This window comes from Colias philodice, chromosome 17 (assembly GCF_061535455.1).
Source record: "Colias philodice isolate Cphi_HAF_F1 chromosome 17, ilColPhil1 Martin Lab GWU primary, whole genome shotgun sequence".
NCBI lineage: Eukaryota > Metazoa > Arthropoda > Insecta > Lepidoptera > Pieridae > Colias > Colias philodice.
In genome coordinates, this window is record NC_143102.1 from 7,460,083 (window position 1) to 7,476,939 (window position 16,857).

Below are 16,857 nucleotides of genomic sequence, written 5' to 3' on the forward strand. Positions count from 1 at the left end.
ACTGAAGGAAAAATGCGCCTGAAAGGTGGTCCTTTCCTTCAAAACACCAAATTAGGTTGGATAGTGTCAGGTGCAATTAAATCTTTTCCGTATACTAGTAATAAAAAATTATCACATATTAATTGTAATTATTCGACGTTATCCACGGAAGATGATTCACTCGATAAGTTAGTTAGGAATTTCTGGGAATTAGAAGAATTATCCGCGCCTAGCAATAAATTACAGCAATTATCGAGCGAAGATAATATTGCTTGTGAGGAACATTTTATTCGCACAACACGTCGACTTTCCGATGGTCGTTTCTGTGTTTCAATTCCGTTGAAACAATCACCTGAGTTATTAGGTAATACACGCGCACAAGCTGAACGTCGTTTTTACGCGTTAGAGAAACGTCTTCAGCAAAATACTAATTATAAAAAGATGTATTCTGATTTTATACAGGAGTATATTAATTTAGGTCATATGAGTCTCGTCAATACGTATGGGAATCCGCACTATTTCCTACCGCATCATGGTGTGTTTAGGGAGCACGCCACCACAACTAAATTACGCGTAGTTTTTGATGCGAGTATGAAGTCTAGTTCCGGCGTATCATTAAACGACATACAAATGATTGGACCTGCTATTCAAGGTGACTTGATTTCTATTTTATTACGTTTTCGCGAGAATAGGTATGTTGCATGCGCTGACATTGAAAAATTTTACAGGCAATTGAATATTGCTGAAGATCAGCGTGACCTGCAGCTGATCTTGTGGCGGGATGATCCCTCAGAGCCGCTGAGGGTGTACCGACTCAACACCGTGACGTACGGAACGGCATCCGCACCGTATCTAAGTTGTAGATGTTTAAAGGAATTAGCCAAACACTCGAATATTCCGTATGTAGCCGATACTATTAATAATTGTTTTTACGTTGACGATCTCATAGTTTCATCGAATTCTATATCCGAATTAGAAAATATTTGTAAAGAAACTAGTAGTCTTTTAGATTCAGCATGTATTAAATTACGAAAATGGATTTTTAGTCATAATTTAAATTTAATTACGCCTAGCGTTAATGAATCGCAAACACACGATCTATGTTTACTGAATAAAACTTGTAACAATAAAACTTTAGGTATCGGATGGAATAGTCTCGATGATTATATTTATTATTTCACGCAAATTATACAAAAGAGTGAAGTAGTGACAAAACGTATTATTTTATCGTGCGCTTCACAAATATACGATCCGCTAGGATTATTAAGTCCGTTTATTACTATCGCAAAGCATTTATTACAAAGATGTTGGTTGTCAAAATTGACGTGGGATGAATCGGTTCCTAACGAAATTTCGCAAATATGGGATAAGTTTATAAATGGATTATCTTTTCTTAGTAGTTTACGAATACCGCGTCACGTTATGTGCATTGATCCAGTGCGAACCGAACTACATATATTTACCGATGCTTCACAGGTCGCGTACGGAGCTTGCGCATACGCTCGTACGATCAATGCAACAGCTGATGTCACAGTGCGCTTGATATGTTCGAAGGGTAAGATCGCGCCGACTAAACCTACAACTATACCTAGATTAGAGTTGTGTGGTGCGTTGTTAGGTGCACGATTATATTATAAGCTTATTGGATCACTACGTTCAAACTTTAATAAAATTGTATTTTGGACAGATTCAACTATCGTTTTAGGTTGGTTAGGTATGCCTATTAATTTATTAAAACCTTATGTTCAAAATAGGACGGCAGAGATTCACGAGCTGACCAAGGAACATCCATGGCGTCACGTCGCAGGCAAGGATAATCCAGCCGATTTAGTCTCACGCGGGCAAAGTCTAGAAGCGCTTAGCTCCTCATCTTTATGGTGGGAGGGTCCGTTATTTTTACATAATGTACATTTTGAATTGCCCGATTTAAAACATTCCAAATTAATTAATTCAGATTTACCGGAAATTAAATCTACAAATATTTGTTGTCACATAAGTAATAATTTAAACGATAATTTAATTATTTTTTCTCGATTTTCACAATATAATAGACTTAAACGCGCAGCTGCTTATGTATTACGTTTTATTAATAACGCGCGAAATAAAACTAATAAGTGGACAGGTTTATTATCAGTCGAGGAATTAAATCGTGCTGAATTAACGTTAGCAAAGTTGAGTCAACAGGAATCGTTTCCCGATATTTACTATGCGCTTAAAAATAATAAAAATATAACGAATATATCAGGCTACAATCAAATTTCTAAATTAAATGTATTCTTTGACGCAAATAATAATTTAATTCGTGTAGGTGGGCGTATTCAAAATTCGCCAAATTTTAGTTTTAATAAAAAATTTCCTATTTTAATCGCAGCTAATCATCATTTTTCACTTTTGCTTTTTCGGTTCGAGCATGAACGTTTACTCCACGCCGGGCCACAGCTTCTACTGTTTACGCTCAGAGAGATGTGGTGGCCGGTCGGCGGCAGAAACCTCGCTAGGAAGGTGGTACATTCGTGCATGCGCTGCGCACGACTGCAACCGACTACGGTCGCGCCTATAATGGGGAATCTACCGCAGGAGCGTCTGGACCCAGGTTATCCGTTTATACGTTGTGGTGTCGACTACGCTGGCCCAGTGTTCACGTTGAATCGCAAAGGCAGAGGTGCTAAGTTGCAAAAATCGTACATATGCTTATTTATATGTTTTGTTACACGCGCGGTTCACTTGGAACTTGTTAGCGATCTATCGTCGGAATCATATCTATTAGCTTTGAAACGTTTTATATCGCGGCGAGGTAAACCCGTGACTATCTTTTCTGACAATGGGAAGAATTTTGTCGGTCTCATGAATGAGTTCAAAAAATTTTTAGCTACCTGTTCTGATGAAATTAAAGCATATGCAACTTCGCAAAATATTAATTTTAAAATGATACCTTTTTACGCTAGTCATTTCGGGGGATTGTGGGAAGCTGGAGTAAAAAGCTGCAAGCACCATCTCAAACGTGTAGTAGGTAACGCACATCTAACGTTCGAGGAGTTTAGCACAGTATTGACCCAGGTTGAAGCTGTCCTGAACTCCCGTCCTTTGACCCATCTTTCCACAGATCCCAATGATTTCCTTCCACTTAGCCCTGCACATTTCCTGGTTGGTCGTCCGCTGACTGCACCTGTAACGGCTGAGCTGCTATACGACGTGCCTGAGCTTCGTCTCCCGAGGTTCCAGAGGGTGGAACAAATACGCCAGCACTTTTGGAATCGTTGGTCCAAAGAGTATGTCTCCGAGATGCAAACGCGAACCAGATGGCACCAGCACAAGGGGGAGCTCAAGGAGAACACGCTCGTTCTCATTAAGGACGACCGATTGCCGCCGTTGAAGTGGAGCTTGGGGCGCATCCACGCGACATATCCGGGGAAGGATGGAGTAGCACGAGTGGCCGACATTCGTACTGCAGACGGCATCGTGCGTCGGGCGTTCACTAAAATTTGTCCGCTTCCTTCACCAGATAGCTGATTCTTCGCTTCGTGGTCGACAGTTCGTTGGAACCAGCACGTTCCAAGGCCGGGAGCATGTTGCCGCAACAAAATCGTGCAGAACGGAGCGTTGCGACTGCGTCATCGCGTCGTCACGTCGCGGCGCCGTGCGATTGGCCGCGGATTGACCCCACTGTCCTCTACGACATCGACTCGCCACGCAACCGCTGAGCAGGACACTCCCTCAACATAATTAATTCTACCAAACGCACTTTGTAATTTTAAATATTAAACTATATACGCACAAGTTTATTGTCTTCTTCTTTCGTCGTCAACAATCGCCTAAAATATATTTTGAATTTCTTTAGTTTTTGACATTGTTAAATATATAGTCATTTTTGCAATAGATATTGAACTAAAACTAAAGGGTTTTATTGAACATTCCCGTTAAGTAATAGCAGCAGGTTGTTCAAACAGGCGCTATTCAATTTACTTTTATCTCCCATTTAACCAAACCCCGATCGGATTCCGCATATTGGTTCAATCTAACCACCCTTCCACACAAGTAAATGGCACTAAATGGACTGACATAACAATGCAATAATTTTTCCGTACTAACTTTGCTAAACTTTAAGCCAATTAAAAATATTTCAAAGCCATTAATTAGGTACCAAAGAAAGAAAAAGAAACGTAAAAAAATTATACCGACGAAATGAGAACCTCCTCCTTTTTTTGAAGTCGGTTTAAAATCAAAGTAATATACGATAAAACAAAAGATTAAAATGTGTGTAGTGTGTACTATGCAATCCACAGATCACAGAATCTATGATGCAATCACAAACTCTACTCATAGTGGTAGTAGTAGTAACGTTAGGTATTTTCAAAAATGTTCATATTTAATTTTGAAAGCATAATCACTTATAATATTAAAGTAATTAGCATGGACTAAATTCAGCTGAACTACTTGAAATACAAGTGCGTCATTGTCATTTGCGTAAGCATTAGGAATAAACATAACGTTAAAATAGGACTGCGTTTATCGTTAATATGTTCATGGGTTTATTTGGGGCTTCAAAATAGTAGAGCTTCAAAATAAATCCTATCCTACTAATATTATAAATGTTAAAGTTTGTGAGGATGGATGTATGTATGTATGTTTGTTACACTTTCACGAAATTACTACTGGACCGATTACAATGAAATTTAGCACACATGTAGATTAACATATAGGATAGGTTCTATCCCGGAAATCCCACGGAAACGGGAACTATGCGGGTTTTACTTTGAAAATACGGGTGAAGCCGCGGGTTTTTAGCTAGTTGTTATATATTTAATTATAATTTTAGTCTCAGTCAAATATTAAGGAACAAAGTGTTAAGGATAATAGCAGGAGTTTAACCGTGAAAATTATTTCAACTTTCCGTGGTGCGACCTCTGAGATCTCCTTTAATATGGGGAAAACTTTCTGTTAAATTTGTTTTGTTTGGGCTTTACCATTTCCGCACATGGATTCACTCGTGAATGTGATTAAATACTTTCGCAATCACTCTTGTGGCCGCTGTACACGGGCAGAGTAAACGGTACAGTAGAGCGGTAGAATACTAACTATCCTACTTCACTACATAGTATAAAACAAAGTCGATTTCTCTGTCCCTATGTCCCTATGTATGCTTAAATCTTTAAAACTACGTAACGGATTTTGATGCGGTTTTTTTTAATAGATAGAGTGATTCAAGAGGAAGGTTTTAGTATATAATTTATTATGTTTTAGACGAAGCGGGCGAAGCCGCGGGTGGAAAGCTAGTAGGTAGTATACTAATGTAGACACCATTGTAGAGTAGAGTACTAACATTTCAACTAAAACTGAGTTCTGTGAACTGGTAGAGTAGTATGCTAGTTCATTATACCGTTTACTTTACCCCGTGTACAGCAGCCAATAATACTTTAGTTTAAAGAACGTGAGATTAATTATAATTTGATAATGAAAAAATAAAAAAAAATAGTGCTTTACGCAGCAGAAAAAGTATTGACAGATTTTTTTCCACATTTTAATCATTCTATTTGGATTGCGCAAGTTTGACCACGTCTCCGCTTATCGTCACAGGCTGAAATGGCTGCCTATCAGATATCGCCGGGATGCTCATGTGCTGCATCTATTGTTTGGAATTTTATTCGATCCCAGAACCCCGCCCTATTTAAAAAATAATTTTGAATACGCTCATAATCATGGGTTGAATTTGAGATCGAACGGTACTTGCCTCCTTAATGTACCTATACATAAAACAAATTTTTTTAACACCTCTTTCACTGTCAAAGCTATATATGGAATCAATTACCAATAGCCATACGCAAGGTAGATTGATTTTTTCAAACATATGCTTTTTGATTACCACATGTCCTTAATTAAGTGATGACTTTATATATTCTTTCTCTTATCTGTATTTATTTATTTTATTATATATTATTTTATTATATATTATTTTCTTTATTGTTGTAAATTATGTATTATTTATATTCCTACTTTCTTGGTATTACTATAATATTATTATTGTATATATTGCTTTGGTATGCACCACCTACTTGTATTCGTTCTTTGTTACTGTTCTCCTTGGTTGGGTTACCTGGAAGAGATGGCTCTGTAGCCATAAGGTCGCCTATTGTGCAATTTATGTATATTTTACTTAATGTTATTTCATTATTTTGGTGTGTACAATAAAGCTTTCATTCATTCATTCATTCTAATTATTTGACAAAGCTATTAATATATCAAAATTCATACAAATACACATTGTTATAGGCTGTTATAAACATTCTGCACATTAAATCAAGGGGCTCTACAAAACAATAAGCTCTCATAATGAGCGTTCCAACTTTTCCAAAAGAGCATCAAACTTTTGAGTCGAGTTAAAATGTAAATTACTTAGGAAATGTCCTTCATCATACTAAAGTTACCTTAAACAGAATCCCATTATTCTGAGAGCGTGGATCCAATCGTTGTAGTCAGTTTGAGCGGTTGGTGAGAGATAGAACCACATTTCCAGAGCATGGTATGGTAGGAAGCATATGAAAAATACTGAAACAAAAAAACATAATTAATTATTCTTAAAATATACTACGTATATAGCTGTAAGACATTCTAGTATCCAATGTACAAGTAACATTTAGTAAGTGTCGATACACAGCATTGTTAAAATATTGTTATTTTTGCTATTTTTAATCTATTCAAAACACGTAATGAAATAAAATCAAATCAAAAAGTCAAACAACGAATAATAAGAAGCATTAAAAAAATGAATCGTGGGCGTTTCCGGAGCTTTCGGATTTAATTTTTCTTAAATTATGATAGCATTTAATTTGGTTTTCAACTCAAATTGCTTAAGTCCTTAAAGTTATTATTTTATTTTAAATGAATAAAGCTTGAATTGAAAATTATTAGTATTTTCAATTTTCAGTATCAGTAAGATCAAATTTAACGTATAATCACAGAATACATAATAGTATAATATTATTATTTTGATAGGTTAAGCTTTGGCGGTATAATAATAACTTAATGGATATAATATCTGTATGTACATGACTACATCGCTCTCGTCAATTATCATTTTGTACTGGAGTAATCACATAACTTTCCATCTGTACTATCCTGATAAAAAGCAACCATAATATAGTAATCTATTTCTGAGCCAAATTTCATCCAGATCTGATCTACTATTTTTACGTAAAACGCAAGAGCGCAAAACATTTATCCATCCACTTTCAAAAACTTTCACATTTTTCATAATAAGGTGACAAATGCGAATCCAGGAAAATAACAAGGTCTGCTAAAAGTTAACTGTAAATATAAAAGTTCAATATGTTTTATCCATAAAAAGTCAAGCTGCTAATTTCTTTCAATTTTCAGTGAGTGCAGTGTTATTTATGTTTAAACAACATTGAGAGATTATGTTTACTTAGCGGCGATGAGATATTGATTAATGTTTCCTTAAAGGGCAGGGCAAAGGCTTGGGGACATTAGTGCAACGTGCACAAACAGCACAAACCTACATACTTACATATGTCATGTATACATGTACGTACATACGTACATGTATACATACATATGTAGGTAGGTTCCATATAATTATAACTGAAAAGATTTTTAAGCTTTGGTCGAACCAGTTTACAACTGCCGGTATGAGATCCGGTATAAAATTATTGAAGTGTTAGATGGCCCATTTATCGAGGAAGGCTTTAGCTATATAACTACGCTATATTTAATAGAAGTGGAGCTGGAGCATAAATGAAAAATGTTGAAAATTACGCGAGAATTTCCGCGTTTCGAATCCTATGTGAAGTTGGGGGCACGGCTTATCATGTATAGTGCATATGTATCAGTAGTATCAGTGTAACTCAAGGATAATTATAATTTCGATCAGATACATCAACCCATAATACATTGTTAAGTTTTTTTCGTAGTACTTATACTACTTACTCTACTTTTTCCAAAACTTACGACTTGACATAATAATATAATAATTATGGTATTGTAATTTTCTATAAACAAATGACAATTATTAGTGTGTAAATATTAAATTCAAAGTAGGAAAAGAAAAAATCTACAAAATCACGACAACACCTACTCGATTATGTACCAAAAAGTTTAATCGAAATTCCAGATAATCCCAAAAACCTAAAAGGCCTATTGTTAAAACTACCAATCCATGGAGAATAGTGGTTTGAGCTAGGTTCCCTTTGTGTACAGGACACTACCTACAATGGATTAAACACTACCTATTGTGTGATCATAATTGGTTTTCCTAGTAATAAAGCCGCGGGAAGATAAAATATTAAATAATTATGGGAGTAAAAGGAAATATTAATTTACATCGCACCAAATAGTTTTTGCGATAATCATATTATGTTTGAAGGGATATTGGAAACCTTTTTGGAGTTTTGAACTATTTTGTCTATAAATAATGAATTAATTTGTGAGAATAAGCGTGGTCGTAAACTTAATCTTGACAAACCTTACAAACACTTCTTAGAAATCAAGTTTCGTCCTTTTTTTGTTAAAGTTCTAATAACTGGTAAACTGGATATCCTTTTCTAGATAACCTTTAGGTGATATTAATCTCTATACAATATCTACTTATTAAACTTTGAAAATAAATTAATATAGGCAACCATAAACATTAATAAGATAAAAATATAAATAACAGATATTATACAATTGTGTAAATGTTATGTTTATTCAATTTATTAGGTTCATAAGTTTAAGATGACACAAAGCCTGAACTTGATTGATTATTAAGCTACATTTAGTCACGAGAGATGATTTATTCTGAACTTAATTTCGTAAGATAATTAATTTAAAGTTTTGATATTTGGTGTTTTAAGAAATAGGAACATTTTAAATATGTACAAAATATTTGATAGTTTAGTTTTATAACATTCATGCAGAAGACGCGAGTACGAATTTTTTCAATTGTTTAATTTGTTATCTTCAAAATAAACATTACTTATTATCTTCTTTTATATATAAAAATGAATCGCAAAATGTGTTGGTAAGCGCATAACTCGAGAACGGCTGAACCGATTTCGATAATTCTTTTTTTATTATATTCCTTGAAGTACGAGGATGGTTTTTATGTAGAGAAAACGTAAATATGTACCACGGGCGAAGCCGGGGCGGACCGCTAGTTATATATAAAAATGAATCGCAAAATGTGTTGGTAAGCGCATAACTCGAGAACGGCTGAACCGATTTCGATAATTCTTTTTTTATTATATTTCTTGAAGTACGAGGATGGTTCTTATGTAGAGAAAACGTAAATATGTACCACGGGCGAAGCCGGGGCGGACCGCTAGTACTTAATATAATAGTTGTCAAATCACACGTTATTTTTACTCACAATTAATTTAGACGAGTGAGTTTCAGTGAACATTTGGGCTTAAAATTTTAAAGTACTTTAACATATTCTTATCATCAACGAACAGGGAATATTGTTTCTGTGACAGTTGTTATTCATATAGGTATGAGGATTGAAATTTGTAATTTATGAAGATTATTATCCATTCAATGTGCTGAGCACTGAATAAGAGAATTAATAAATGAAATCTACCAAACTGTTAAGGGTGCTATAACAGTTTTTTAACAAAAACCGCTATTTTACGGTACAATTTTAACTCAAAGCACTTACACGTGAGAACAAAGTAATATCTTAATTTAAAGATAATATATTCAGTTCTACGATCATCTTATAAAAATTGTACGACGTCATACAAAATTGTCACTGAAATACGATTTTCCCAGCACAATGATCGCATAAAATGCAAAAAAATGGGGTCTAAACCGGTACACTTTTAAGAAAATTAAAAGCCTAATCTATCTTCTTACCTATAAATTATTGAGGGATATATAGTCCTTTATAGATTGTGATAATTTTTTTGTATCTAAATCAAAATTTTATTTCAATTATAAGCTAAATTAAAAATACTTGTCGATTTCTTCATACATTTTGCTCTCGCGGGTCGTCAGACCGCGCTCAGAAGCGCTCTTGGAAGGACGGGTGTATCGCTCCTCGTCCCAAAAATAAAAACGAATTAGAAAAAGATTATTGTGCGTATACTGTTGTTTTCGTGATTTGAAATATTTGATACTTTATAAGAGTAAAGTGTAAACTGTATAAGTTTCATATTCCAGTTATTTGTAATGTTTTAAAAATTATGTTGACTGAGATCCTCTTTTTTTATGGGTTGTTGAACGGATTGGTGGGGTAAAGCAATTTGACAAAACTTAAATCCAAAATGGCGCCGACGAAAATTTGCCATCTTTTCGTCATGGGTGTCATTTTCATGGTTTTTGGGGTAGCTATTAACCAATATGAGGTCAAAAATAAAATCCAAGATGGCGCCGACGAAAATTTTACATCTTTTCATCATGGGTGTCATTTTCATGGTTTTTGGGGTAGCTATTAACTAATATGAGGTCAAAACTAAAATCCAAGATGGCGCCGACGAAAATTTGACATCTTTTCGTCATGGGTGTCATTTTCATGGTTTTTGGGGTAGCTATTAGCCAATATGAGGTCAAAAATAAAATCCAAGATGGCGCCGACGAAAATTTTACATCTTTCCGTGATGGGTGTCATTTTCATGGTTTTTGGGGTAGCTATTAGCCAATATGAGGTCAAAAATAAAATCCAAGATGGCGCCGACGAAAATTTTACATCTTTCCGTGATGGGTGTCATTTTCATGGTTTTCGGGGTGGATATTACGCAATATGAGGTCAGAACTAAAATCCAAGATGGCGCCGGTGAAAATTTGACATCTTTTCGTCATGGGTGTCATTTTCATGGTTTTTGGGGTAGCTATTAACTAATATGAGGTCAAAACTAAAAATCCAAGATGGCGCCGACGAAAATTTTACATCTTTTCGTCATGGGTGTCATTTTCATGGTTTTTGGGGTAGCTATTAACTAATATGAGGTCAAAAATAAAATCCAAGATGGCGCCGGTGAAAATTTGACATCTTTTCGTCATGGGTGTCATTTTCATGGTTTTTGGGGTAGCTATTAACCAATATGAGGTCAAAAATAAAATCCAAGATGGCGACGACGAAAATTTTACATCTTTTCGTCATGGGTGTCATTTTCATGGTTTTTGGGGTAGCTATTAACCAATATGAGGTCAAAAATAAAATCCAAGATGGCGCCGACGAAAATCTGTTATTTTATTTTAGTTTACTTCTTTATTATTAAGAAAATTACACCTATGACGAAAAGATGTCAAATTTTCGTCGGCGCCATCTTGGATTTTGGTTTTAACCTCATATTCGTTAATAGCTACCCCAAAAACCATGAAAATGACACCCATCACGAAAAAAGTCAAATTTTCGTCGGCGCCATCTTGGATTTTGGTTTTAACCTCATATTCGTTAATAGCTACCCCAAAAACCATGAAAATGACACCCATCACGAAAAAAGTCAAATTTTCGTCGGCGCCATCTTGGATTTTAGTTTTGACCTCATATTTGTTAAGAGCTACTCCAAAACCTTGAAAATGACACCCATGACGAAAAGATGTAAAATTTTCGTCGGCGCCATCTTGGATTTTAGTTTTGACCTCATATTGGTTAATAGCTACCCCAAAAACTACCCACACTTGCAAATGTGTTTGCTACGTAGGAAAAGTTCAGATTTAAGAGTATCCTAGGTAATGTGTTATGTGACGAATACCTATAATTTATTTCATTCCGACTATTTTTCGGAATAACATACATTTACTAAGAATTGTATACAATGCCGGATTTAATACAGTGCCGGTAACATCATATGTATGATAATAATTCTACATTTCTTAAAAAGCTTTGATATTGTATACAATTCATAGATTATTATTCAATGAAATAATGATGTAAAATAGTCACACTTTTTTAAGTTGTTTGAATATACTAACATACTTATTAGGATCGTACCTACTAATAAAAGTAACAAAATGAATTTTCAAAGTTCCTAGTAATCTTCTGGAATCAATTTCAATAAAAATACATAATATCAAAAATTAAAAATAATATCAAGTATGAAGATGGTCTATAAAATGGAATGCGCTATGTTTACGTGAGCGTGATATTGCCGCGAACAAAGTTACGTCGTTAGATACCTAAATTTGAGTAACGCAGATTTGTGACAGCGTCCTTAATGCTACGTAATGTACGTACTCACAAGCACATGTTATTAGAAAAAATATAAACTTAAAATTATCATCTCCCGCGTGCTCGCGAGTAACCGACGAACCATTAGTGAATAGAAGAACTCAACGATTAACCTACTACAATTATTATAATTGACTCACCAATAACAAATATAAGCACCATACACGCAACAGACTTCCTTGCCTTCGCTTGCGCTTCGCCCTGTCCCGCGTGCAACGCGCCGGGCATCTCCCGCGTGCTTGCGAGCAACCGGCGGGCCATAAGCGAATAGAAGAACGATATCACAAGCAGCGGTAAGGCGTAGTATATTATCGCTTTCGCTAGCGTCATCCATCTGGAAAGATGTGTAGTGGTAGAGAAAAATACACGTTTTTTTGTAAAGATACATTTTGCAACAGTATCTTTGAGGTGAATGAAAGATAAAAAAATGAGAATATACCAAATTACCAATACCAATTAATTGTGATTGCTTCATAGAAATAAAAACATATTTTGTTTAATAATCTTCAAGTATTAGCGCCTGCTCGATAGTATAATAATTGTTTATGAGAGTATGTGAACGATACTTAGAGTAGGCGTTAAATTTTAAGAAGCGCTCGTAATTTTGTGAATATGTTATTTTTAATGGCGTAAGTCTTCAGTTATCTCTATTAGTATAATTACATTCATGAAAACTAGACTGAACTTGAAATCCGCTAACAGTGAACTTTCATGAATAAATAAATTTTGTATAGGTACCATTAATAAACAGAAGAGTAGATAATTGGTCTATTTGAGAACACTGCTATAATTCAAGAGATTTGTCATTGAGTTAAGGCTTTAAATATCATAGTTATTCCTAAAGTTATAATATGTAATCTCAACACAAACAACATTACAAACTACACAAACAACTACGCGAATAAAAATACTATTATAATAAACAGTAACAGTCACATATCTGGGGCATATCACTTACTTGGGATAATTCTTCCATTCCAATGGATACGGGGAACAGTACAAAATGGTCACATTATTATGTATTTGTGCTGTTATTGTGTTGGAGAACATGGCAGCAGGGGCCGCGAATATCAGAGCCGCACCCCAGATAAATGTTGCGCAGACTAATGGTAGTTTTCTTAACTGTAACAATTGTATGCATTAGTAGTCGCTTTTTGACCAGGTTGACTAGAAATAAAACAAAAATAAATCTCGACATAGCTTTATAAAAGTGTTTGGAGAATTTAGTACCTAGAGTAGAAAAGTAACAACAAATCCAAATTTACAACCAAGAAATCTCTATTGTTATTTGATATAATCTCTACCATATTATTATAAATTATAAATAACTAATAAATACGAAATTAACTTTGCTTGTTTGTCTGTTTCATCTTCAAGTCTCGTCTAAATCACTGCAACAATTTGAATGAAAAAGCTGAAGAGTGAAAGATGAAGCTTGAATATTTGATAACATCTAGCGACCTTCATTCAAGATTGTTTATCACGACGGTTCAAACTAGTTTTCAGTGAGAAAAAAGTTTTTGAAAACGTTTCATTTGTTTTTCGAGTTAAACAATGAATGAATGAATCAAAAGTGTTATTAAATTTTTGTGGTTTTATTTCTATTGGCTTACTATTGTAGATATGCAACGTGCTGACAATAGGCTTTAATAATAAATATGACAAAGTACCAATTCGCAGCCAAGCTCTTTAATATAGACGCCGTACAAATAACCGAAATTAATTTTATATCATTCGAGCATGAGTAATCATATATGTTTTCATCTGTACTACTTAATATAATTACTACATCCAAATCTAGTAAATTAATTGATATAGTGGGTACCAATGTAATACAAAACATTATGCATATTAATGAAAATTGAAATTACGCCAGTAGCCTAACGATAACATATTTAAGCAATTAGATTCTACACTATTTAGTATTCCACAACTCCTGGAACTAAACTAATAAATAATAAATCCTACACAATTTGTAATTTGCTTGTGGAATCCAAAACTAAGCAACGTAATTTGTGAACACTACGTACATAATAACAAGATTTTTTTGTGAAAATAAACATAAACTATAATAGGACACGTAATAAATAACATTGACTGACCATAATTTTACATTATTAATAAGTGATTTATTCTATTGAGTATACTATAATATTATAAACCATTTCATGTTATACTTTATAATATAATTTAAAGCTATCATAATAGTTTATAATAATTTATATTTAATTAAGTATAATAATAAGTACCTATATTGAATTTAAATATATTGGTTCAGACATCCATCAGTAATTTCTGTACATATTTCGATAATAAATATCCAAAGATAAACTTTATCCAACGGTTTTATTTTATTATTCTTAGATAAGTTTCCTATAGTATCGAATGCTAAACCTTGTTACAACAAGAAACGAATAAAATGTTACACAAATAGCATTTCATATAACAGGACAAAGATGTATGATGATGTATCCCCTGGAGGTTGGTACTTCTTTACTTGTCTAGCAACTGCTTTAAAATTTATCATATATTACAAAGAAAGTTGATAATTTTATTTACACAAAGTTGTTGAATTTAAAGTCATTTATAAGTTATAAGAAAGATTTTTCAATTGAAAGGAATGAAAATAATTGTTCCATTCTTTATGAAAGCTTCGGAAATATAACAAGGAAGGAACTAGTACTGCTTTAAAAATATTTTTGTTCGCATTGTTATCCGATTTATTATTAATTATTAATTAATATTGGATAACATCCCTCTAACTTTTTTACTTAATAAATAAATTGGAGTGAAGCAGGAGATTTTTTTATTTCTACACTAGCTGTGCCCCGCGGTTTTACGAGCATTGCTCTGCTCCTGTTGGTAAGCATGATGATAATATACATATAGCCTTCCTCGATAAATGGGCTATCTAATACCGAAATAATTTTTCAAATCCAGTCACTTCAGACCAGTAGTTCCTGAGATTACCGCGTTCAAACAAACAAACAAGCTCTTCAGCTTTATAATATTAGTATAGATTCAAGATTCTGTACGATCAAGTTAAATACCGTCAAATGTGGCTACTTGACCTTTACTTGGCAACTTGACCACACCTTCCGTTTAACAACAAAATATCAAATTTTGTAGAATTGAAAGCAAATTGACCTAACGTATCGATGTTGGTAGGTTTTTAAAATATAAATTGGCAACATATTTTAATTTTAAAGCGGTAACGCTGTTGGTTCTCGCAATATAACGTATCGAAGTGTGACTGTGACTAAGGATCTTTTGCCGGTGTCAGTATTATTATGTTTGTAGAGCTTAAACTGCACATCTCAGGTGAGTACAGTTTTGATATGTTGTGTAATAAACCCTAGAGATTGATTTTACAGTGGGAACTATCCAACTTTAGGCTCATCTGTCGAAATATTTGCTTGGGCATTGATGCCTCAGGTTAGGTCAAGTTGCCATTGACCGCTGCGTGGCAACTTGACCTACGCCTAGGGATGACACAAAAAATAACGTGACTGCATTTTTTCCTTTTTTTATCTGTTTCGAGTTTTGCATAGTAAAATCAATAAATTTGCTGCAAATTTCGGACAATCCAGATACTTATACTCTCTTTGATGACAACGATTTAGCATATTTCTAATGAAAAATAAATGTTTCCTTACCTATTAATAAATACCTATAAGTATTAAGTAATATACATATACATATGTATTAAACTTAGTTTAATAAATAAATAGTTCATTAAAATTTGTGTCTTGTTTGTGACAACCCTATCCGACATGTAATGCTTTGTATGAAATCATTACAAATCCCGTGGCAACTTGACCAGGTAGCCAGAGCCTAACAGTTTATTGTAAAGCTTCGGGCTGCAATATTTAAAAAGTCGAAGAATTAAAAAGTAATAGCAACTTAGCCTAAAACAAGAATGTTTAGCATCTACCTATGAAAACTGATGTGCAAGGTCAAGATACCACATCAGTGTCAACTTGACCTGTATTACGTTTATTTGTAAATAATGTCAGATTCAATATATTTTAAAGAAATACCTAGTAAAAGTGAATGATGAAATCATTCATGACATGAACAAATCATAAAATGTTAATAAAAGTTTAATATAAATAAGTTAGCTAAGAAAAAGTAAAAAAATGTGGTCAAGTAGCCACATTTGACCGGTACTAATACAATCTTACATCAACAGTCTGGTATGTTCAACGCATCACAATCATTATTTTAGTGTTTTTTTGCTCCTAAAAGGAGGCAACATAAAAACGACTTTTCCAACAATTACAATAAATAGATGCTCCGAACACATTTTCTCTGACATAGAGAAATTATTCCCGTAATAGAATTTGGGAAAATGAGGTCTATTACTGTTCTAATGATATCGCAACATGCAAGCTGTTCTCATTATTGAACTATTATACGCCATTAAAAGACTCTATCAAAGCTTCTAGGGTTTCTTATTAAGCATTAGAGTTGTTACCTACCCACGCTTTATTTTAGATTCACAAACGAATAAAAAGCCTAGAAATCATCTTCAAATGTCATTATTTGAAATGCGCACTGCGTGCGTTGTTCATTTTTATCTTTTTTCGTGTTTAAAATAGACAAATAAATAAAATAATCAATATCTAACTTATAAATGGTAGCAATCAAACAATTGTCAAATCCACGCCAAACACTCGACAACTTCTCGAAAATCAATGAACATTCCCATATAT

The 16,857-nt window shown here is 33.9% G+C and overlaps 2 protein-coding genes across 4 annotated transcripts in view; one reads left to right on the plus strand and one right to left on the minus strand.

Annotated features, from left to right (window-relative positions):
• LOC149481158 (uncharacterized) overlaps positions 1–3,697 on the plus strand; it is a 273,145-nt gene extending 269,448 nt beyond the window's left edge. Inside the window, exons 2-3 of one of the 3 annotated variants that reach the window (XM_089705535.1) lie at positions 458–631; positions 708–3,697. In XM_089705535.1, the coding sequence (XP_089561661.1) occupies positions 458–631; positions 708–715 (182 nt within the window). In that variant the 3' untranslated portion in view covers positions 716–3,697. Of the gene's footprint in view, positions 1–30 lie in introns of those variants that run through there. The other 2 variants (XM_089705534.1, XM_089705533.1) reach the window with 2 other exon arrangements.
• The window catches only part of LOC149481168 (neuropeptide CCHamide-2 receptor-like), a 70,635-nt gene that overhangs the window by 6,568 nt on the left and 47,210 nt on the right, over positions 1–16,857 (minus strand). The window contains exons 4-6 of the mRNA XM_089705621.1: positions 13,101–13,264; positions 12,283–12,476; positions 6,402–6,522 (exon numbers count right to left, since the gene is read on the minus strand). Coding sequence (XP_089561747.1) covers positions 6,402–6,522; positions 12,283–12,476; positions 13,101–13,264 — 479 coding nt within the window. The remainder of the gene's footprint in view (positions 1–6,401; positions 6,523–12,282; positions 12,477–13,100; positions 13,265–16,857) is intronic.